General features: G+C 39.9%; 2 protein-coding genes across 5 annotated transcripts in view; one reads left to right on the top strand and one right to left on the bottom strand.

Moving 5' to 3' along the window:
- LOC117172921 overlaps positions 1–7388 on the top strand; it is a 28040-nt gene extending 20652 nt beyond the window's left edge. For all 3 annotated transcript variants that reach the window (XM_033361216.1, XM_033361215.1, XM_033361217.1), the window contains exon 2: positions 3060–7388. In XM_033361216.1, coding sequence (XP_033217107.1) covers positions 3060–6269 — 3210 coding nt within the window. In that variant the 3' untranslated portion in view covers positions 6270–7388. The remainder of the gene's footprint in view (positions 1–3059) is intronic.
- LOC117172922 (N-alpha-acetyltransferase 15, NatA auxiliary subunit) overlaps positions 1–8456 on the bottom strand; it is a 171089-nt gene that overhangs the window by 139121 nt on the left and 23512 nt on the right. For both annotated transcript variants that reach the window (XM_033361218.1, XM_033361219.1), the window contains exon 8: positions 7394–7607. In XM_033361218.1, coding sequence (XP_033217109.1) covers positions 7394–7607 — 214 coding nt within the window. The remainder of the gene's footprint in view (positions 1–7393; positions 7608–8456) is intronic.

The following is an 8456-nucleotide window of genomic DNA, read 5'->3' as shown; positions in this document are numbered from 1 at the left end:
TATAATATCTCGAAGTGATCAATGACTTCCTACTTTCCAAAAGTTATTGCTCCAGAGTCAATAATAGTACGAGTATCTAGCCGAGAACCTACATGTTCGGAAACACTGTGCCTTTTGAAACGAGCATCCTTGAATGTCTCGTTGCAGTGAGAAAGGTAATGAAAACGGACCGGTCACGTGTATTATGTCGATTCGAATAGTCGGACCTTAGTTCACATGAGTTCACGAGAGGCTTGGAAATCGGGCTACTTTCAAACAAGGCTCTAGCGTGAGACTGAAATAATTCCTTAAATTTCAATTCTTCAGACTTCAATTTTTCTCAACTCGTAACTTCCACATTCGTAAGGAAACCTGCTTAAATATTCAAGAACAACTTTCTATGGGTTTGTTACGTAAACCACGGAACATTAAATGTGATTTAAATCGAAAAAATTATATTGGTATAGGGATTCCACACCCCACTGATCAGACTGAGTTGCTAAAGAATAACAGCTTAAAAGTGAGAACAACTATCGTTAAACGCACTTAAGACTTATTTGAACGAAAGTGAATTTTGCATAGCGAGTAAATGTATTAATATATCTACATGGGTGTTAGAACCCTTCAATGGTCAGATATAAATAAGATGAATCATACACAAAGAGAAATGATAAATATTATAATAGACATAATAAAACCATTGAAAGTGAAATGAAGAATACTATTACTCTAATTATTAATTTATTGAATAATGTTAACGTTTCGCAGGTTTTTAACATACCCCTTTATCTAAAGCAACAGTCACTGCGCGAGATAAAAAAAATAGATTATTGCCAAACTATTTTAAAATATTCAGTTACAAACTAAACAGCTTAAAATAGGTCATACAGTTACAAAGAGTCTCGTCTGAAGATTCGAGATATTAGCGACTTTGAATAGATTCAGCATTTCAAACTAAACCGCAAACCGCCCGTTGCGGAAAACATATACTTCATTAAATCAATTCTCGATACCTTCACGTGAGATTAGATTTGAACTACGATTATTGTATGAAAAGCACGTGACCCAATTCAGCGTCTCAAGTAGTAAAAGTAAGTTCTAAAACACTCATAGTGAAGAGCGAGGCGCGGTGATATTGTCTCATACGAGTGATGTAAGACCATTTGGAAGTTTTGTGCAGTTAATAATGGGACATCTAGCTGTTTTTAAGCTTAAAATGCTGTAGTCTTGAGACGATCCGGAAGGACGATGAGAGTTGGACGATGTAACAAGGCAACGAGCCCGTTATGCGTTAACGCAATAAAACACGTCAACTTAATGTACGGTTTCGGTCGCGATTCGCGATAAGCCGTTATATGTGCTTCAACGAATTGCCGCGCGTCTCTCGGCTAACTGCAAATGCGTTGCGTTACACGTGTACGAGTGAATTAAAATTCTCGAGCTCGGAAAAGAAACCGACCCGTGAGAGAAATGGCTATTTAGGAGGGGCAGTTTCCGTCGGAATGGCACTATTGCACGCAGCCGTTCGCATAATCGTAAACCAAGCACTAAGCGCCAATTAGTTCGCTTCGTTTGCATCCAAGGACAGACTTGATTTTGCGGTCACGTGGCACTGAAGAAATGCTAGAGTCATCATGATCGATTGGCCATTTTGCATGCAACAATCAACTTTTTATAAAGCTATAAGATGAAAAATTACTCGTAAATTTCTAATCCATCATAAATAAGATTTGTATTAATCTGCTTCGTCAGACTATTTCCAGACGATTTCCTTAGATCTAACTCAATGTAGAGTATTAGTTTATATCTAATTTTACTCGATCACCGGCGTACCTGCGCACGTTTAATAGACTTGATAAATGGATGGTGTCGCAGGTGAAAAATCGGCCTCTTTATAATTGATCCTGGATCTATCGGAAATACTATCTCGAGTTACGGAGAATCAGCGTCACTTCCGCAAAATCGATATCGCTGAAAGTACCGTATCGTAGACGTGCATTCACATCGGCGAAATGCCTCATGAATGTAGAAACGCTCTCCTCGATGTTAGGTTGGTTCCTCAGTTGTAAGTCATTACACGACTTGGTCAGTACTCCAGTGACCCATGAATGTTTATCGACCGTTCACCGGCCGTTGGCAAGCGAAAGGCGTGGCACCCTCTTGTATCACATTCCACTTCGTGGTATGACCCACTAAATTCTTTAGTCGTCCAATTTTCCCAAGAGGAACCTTTTCTCCTTCTTGTATACAATCAACCTTCTTGTATACAGTCAACGTCATCTTGAGTACTCGACTGCGCAATGACCTGGGATCATGTGTTACCAATTTTTTCTACTTTTTTTCTGTAACAGAATTCGTGTTTCGCCCCTGGTAAAATAAAGTAAATGTATTCTCTCATTTCTGCACTCAACGTGACACGAAAATTAATTTGACGACTCTTATACAACCCAGATCTGAAAGACCGATCCGAAGGCAGTGGCTCTCGTTAGGGAAGTAAAGTTACTTGTTCACGGACCTAATCATTGTAGTGGATGTATTATTAAAACGCCACTGAAATTATATATCATGAAGGAAAATTAAAGCAATTGTTAAGTAAAGACCAGACAGTGGAATACTCTTTAAAAACTAAAACAACACAATCAAGAGAAAAAGAGAGTTGCACTTTTATTATAGGTTTTGATAACATACCTTAATTACTAGTTTCTTAATTTCTAGTGTCTCATATCACAGCAATACAGTCGATTTATGTTATCATATGCGATCATGTAAGCAAGAATCGTAATACACGGTAATTTTTTGTTCTAAAACCACATCTCAGATTGCTGAGATTAGTAGGAAGTAATACTCTAGAGTTGGAATGTATTGTAACATAACTTTCTACGAGAACAAGATGAAGTGTGTTTTATGCCAAATCACTATGAATTACAAATTACAAGATTTCTTGTGTCATGCATGTTAATCAGGAACTAGATTTGAAAACATTGCAAGGCTTTAGTTGCATCCACCTTCGTTTCTGCAACCTATTATGCAAGAAATGAAGATCTAACTTTTTATATCTAAAGTTTTATTACTTCTTTCAGATGGACCAACGGATCCTCCATAAATTCCTAATGAGTCTCGTGGCAATTACAACATTTACATCAGCCATAACGCTGGAGCGACGCGATAGACACATAGATGCAACAGAAGAATCTAGTCATCCCTTACATTGGACGAATTCTCCAAGGCACAAAAATCCATTGAGCAGGGGAGCTAACAGACTAACCACGGAATCCGGAAAGAGAATCTCCCAGATACTAATCGGCGGTCATAAGCGATTAACCACCGAGCGTGACAAAGATGATACGCTTTGGGATGACGGCATTCTTATGTCCTCCGCCGGAAATGGAAAAGAACGAAAATCCAGTTCGGATGAAGACGACGAAAAGAAAACCCTCGCTCAACAAGTGAAAGAGGGCAAGTACGGCCTAATTCAGAACGAGCTCTATCCAGAAGAGCCCAAACGACCCGGGATCATCAGTTACTTTTCCAATTCTGAAGTTCCTAAGGATAATCTAAAAAACCTTGGAGGCCTCGATGAGGATGAGGTATGGTTGGCAGAAAACCACGTACTGGTTCTTCGAGGTGGAACGTTTCCTCAACACGAGGCAGAAAACCACTATTCTAAACCACAGAAATGGCCGCCCATCGACGACTACGAAGCTCCCAAGAGGCAGGTCAAGATCCCGACAAAACCGAAGGTTCCGCCACCGTTCCCGATCCAGCTTTCAGACGGTGGACCGGTTCAGCTCTTCGGGAGCAATGGGAAAAGTTCCGATAACGCGACTATGGATTACGAGGGTATGACTGGATCTAAGGGCTATCTGCCAGGAGAAGGACCCTTCTTTTCCTTCCCCCCAAGCGACACCCTCGCTTCACCTGATCTTGTTAAATCCGTCAACGGCACAAGGGGGATGGTTCCTGAAAAGAAAAGCAAGTCGGATCCACCTTTAGGAATCCCTGGTCCATTTTTCCCAGCACTTCCACCAGGCGCTGTCTTCGTACCACCTCCAGGAAATATGTCTGACTATGACGAAGATGACCAGTCAATTTACTATCCTCCACCATACAGTTTCATCTATCCTCAGGACAACACGACTGCAATACCTCCGGGTCCTCTTGTTCCTGGCATCATTCTACCCCCGCCTCCAGATTTCTTCGCTTCTCAAGAGGATAATAAAACCACACCAAAGCCAAAAGCAAAACGACCTACCACTAAACCAATTCCGAAAGCTCGATCAACCTATTTCCCCCCAAGGAAGACTGGCACAAAACTTTACAAAACTACAACTGCAATGACTCTATCTCCAATCAAAGTTGGTACTTTGCCAATTAGAACTAAGGTTTTCAGCAAGACCAAGGGAAAAAACACGACGATGCACAAACCATTCTTCGTCGAAGTAACTACAGCCCCTACAGTAAAAACCACTACTCAAACTCCAGTCAACTTTGAAATAAGACCTACAAGCATAAACGCGATTGACAAAAGCACGGAGAAAAATCCTTGGAGATCGGTGGTTAGTAGCAAGCATGTTCCTCTGTCACGTTACTATGCGAGTACGATTCCTTCTTCTGTGGAACCAGTTGAGGCAACACCCGCTTCAATTAAGAATGCTCTCACATACAAGCAAGTCGGAAGAGTTCCTAGTCAGGCGTCTTACTACTTCTACGAAGAAGCAACCAAAGAACCTACGACAGTGAATCCATATCTCCACTACCACACAACGACAGAAGCATCCTTCTTCAAGGTCGAGATGCTTCCGCCAACGCAGGAGAGGAAAAAGCATTACAGCATCGAGATGCTGCCATCTAGAGAGACAACTAAGGACATTAGTGTCAAGCTGGTCGATTCTATTGTGAAAGACCCACAAATCTTCCACTACACAGAAGCTAGAGAATCAACGCCGATGAAGTACGCAAAAGAAAATTCTAAGGAGATTCTTCCTCATAAAGAGAATATCCCTTCTAGAGAGAGTCCCCGCATGCTCTCAGATACCGCACCATTATACTACGAATCCATATCTGGCAGATCTCCCTTAACTCTGAGTTCCTATTTTACAACACCAAAACCGAAGAGTTACTTCCGTCAGGAGACAACCGAAAAAGCCAACAGCAAAGTGGAGCGGAAGCCGCAGCCAATTTATCAGTATAGTTTCGAAGCCGCAGGTTATTCCAAGCAAGATAAACAGAAGCAGCAACCTGAGCATGCTTTCTACAACGAATACCAGGACATCCAAACCGTGAGTGATCAGTACGATTATGAGGGGACGGAGCCAGTTTCGGAACCGCAAATACGAACTGGGAGAATTCCAACACAGAGAATTCCTTCCGAAAGGATTTTACCCGAGAGTATTCCTTCCGAGAGGATTCCTTCCCAAAGAATTCCTTACAAAATCCAATCCTTCTACTCTACAACCACCTCACCCTACACTGATACAACAATGGACCCTCACCAGGCCTACTTCACCAAACAAGAGGAGCAACTCCTAGATGATGTTACTAAAGAATATTTCACCGTCTTTGGCAAAAAGCTAAACAGTAAATCACAAAGCACGACTCCCCTCTACGGAAAAGTCAGCAGTGTAACAGAAAAGCCAAAATATAACACCTACGTTTCTAGTAACTATGACCCCAGACAGCACAAAACCTCTAAAGTTAAGGTCCACTACGGTGATCAATCACAAGGGCCTTTTTCACTCAAGGGCGACACGCTCGTGAATTACAAACACCCACTGCCTTCTATCAACCCTGATAGCGAGTACATAACTGTTGTGAATCCTCCACATGTCTCCCAGGAATATCAAGTCCAGGAGATCATTCCTGTGGAAAACCAAGTGAAAGACTACAGACCCCAACCTATTAGGGCTCGCCCGAGCTACTCGCCTGTTAGGAACTACGGAAGCCAAAAAATACATCAGAACCGGAGTCCAAATGATTTTTCGCCGATCCCAGATCCCAGGAATGGATTTTATCCGACAAGATCTGTATCTCTCGAGGGCGATGTTGCCATCAATTATGGCAACCCACGTCCGCCGATCAACCCTGACGCAGAATTCATCACGCCGATTCGGAATTCTGAAGCGGACAAAAGCTCCTACTTTGCGTATAGTTTACCAGGGGATGGGGGCCATTTTTACTTTTTGACACCACAAGCCATCGAGCACAGACAGGATGATGGAGGATATTTGTACGCAAAAGCAAGAACGCCTAGACTTCTGAGGCGGAGACGCGGTCCTGCGAAAAACATATGAGGAAAATCAGTGTTGGTAACATTTCATTTGCTTAATTGGTCTCAACCACAGTAAACCAAAAATTACCACTCACGCCCATTTCCGGATCGAGGTTCAAATCAAATTGCCATAACTGGAAGGAGGATCACATGTATTTAGGCTGCTTCTACAACTGTAACGTAAAAGCTAGGTGGAAAAAAAATAGAAGAGACAAATAGTAGAATTTTCGTTAGACACTTTAGTATCGTCATTCTTTTGATTTGTTTCCGCCTAAAGTTTTAGTTATCCGCAAACTAACGGAGCAATTGGTCCGTCTGTTTGCGGAACCGGAGATTGTGGTGGGCCTTTACAGAAATGGCCTTACGCTTAGAGTTTTTACGCATATAGTATATAAGTGTAGAATATTTATTGCCTGTAAATACAGCCGACTAAGTTAACAGTAATGTTTTTATTATTAATGTACGATTGGATGATTAAAGCCTTAATTTATGCGACATAACTTCTTTCCCATACCGATACACAATGATGCATTACCGTCTGCGTAAATGAGCTAAGGTGCGATTGTGATTGACTCTCCCGTGTGCTTGCACACTGCCTGTGATTAATGATTGAAGATGTACATACGTATACGAAACAGCGGTTCAAAATATACTGACACGAATTTGATTCATAAATCACCGTAGGTTGTTAAGCCTCATCAATGTTTTTTCCGCCGTATGAAAAAAAGTCTTCCGTAAATCTTTCACTAGCATAAGTCTACGAATAATGAAGATACTCCAGATCTTTTATCAGCATGGAGCCTTAAGTCTTAGATAAGTAAGGAAACAGTATTAAAGAGTGAAATGGGATATTCGAAAAGTCAGAAACATCTTATGTGGTCTGGCCGTAGTTAAGAAAGAGCATTGCCGCCCATATTATTCTAGTATAATTATCTGTAGTCTACTCACTGAGATTAAACTCAGGCCATCGATTCTTTAAAATCACGAGATATTCACTAGAGCAAATTCAAGTATAAATATATTATTATGTGCTGCAACTTTCATTAAGAGCAATCTCGTGAACGGCGACGTTCCCTTTAATTGTATGAGACGAATAAGAATAACGACAGAGAGAGAGAATAAATGAAATATCTAAAAACTACTTACCAGTGTCCATTTCTTGAGTTTGTGCCGGATCAGGGAGGGGATAGTCGTGTAGTCTGAGATAAACCTCCATTGCACATTTAGCTGCCTTGAAGTAGAACGGATGTGAACGCAGGACATCCTCTAACCTCAGCAAACCAACGTAAGAACGCAACGTCATTTTTCGCATGCAGTATGTGTGGAAGTCAAATTGGTCCTCTATTATTTCAGAGAAATGCTGCAAGAATAGATTTTCATTAAAACATGAACTGAAAGATTATTCATTTTTAAGCATTATAATGGAATTAACGTAGAGTGGATAATAAAATACGACTTTATTGAATGGTAGCTAATTGAAACTTAACTAGACAACTAGAGAAATTTATCAGTATATACATAATGCACCTGCAACTTTATACTTGATCTCTTTTTTCTTGTGGTACTAAAATTATTTTTTAACTTATCCAGAAGGAACTTCACTTTACATATATGTATGCCTTTTGCATTTCCTACAATATACAATAACCATACCTCATTTTCTATCTTATCTATACCCGCCCACGCCTTCTCTGACATCCCTTACCCATTACTCCAGAATAACTTCTCATAAATCTATTCAAAGTGTTCGAACTCTGCAGTTACTCGCCTTTTCTTCTAAGAATCTGACCTATTGCATTATTTTAATAGCATTCGGAAACAGTAGTTTTAACTTTAAAGCCCCTTTTTAACGACGTTTTATCCTTTCTTTTCTATATTCACCGGAAATTGACACTGTTTCCCAAATAAATTTTCAAGCAGCTGTAATTAGTTATCCAACAAAATTAAAGAAAACATGTAATTTAATATTAGGAAAATTTAATATAAAGATGAGTATTTAGGAAACAGTGAATTGCATTCATATTTTTCTATTGTTTATTTTGCTAATGTAATTCATTAATTTTATAAATAATTGTAATTGTAGCAAATTCGAAATATTGATTGATAATATTATTTAACTACCAATAGTAGAAATAATAATATTTAAACATTAATAATTAGCCTTATAATATACTTTTTTATTAATTCATTTAGACATTATCGTTCTCTA

This window comes from Belonocnema kinseyi, chromosome 5 (genome assembly GCF_010883055.1).
Source record: "Belonocnema kinseyi isolate 2016_QV_RU_SX_M_011 chromosome 5, B_treatae_v1, whole genome shotgun sequence".
NCBI classification, from domain to species: domain Eukaryota; kingdom Metazoa; phylum Arthropoda; class Insecta; order Hymenoptera; family Cynipidae; genus Belonocnema; species Belonocnema kinseyi.
The sequence above is the reverse complement of the archived record's forward strand: the minus strand, read 5'-3'. Positions and strand labels throughout refer to the sequence as shown.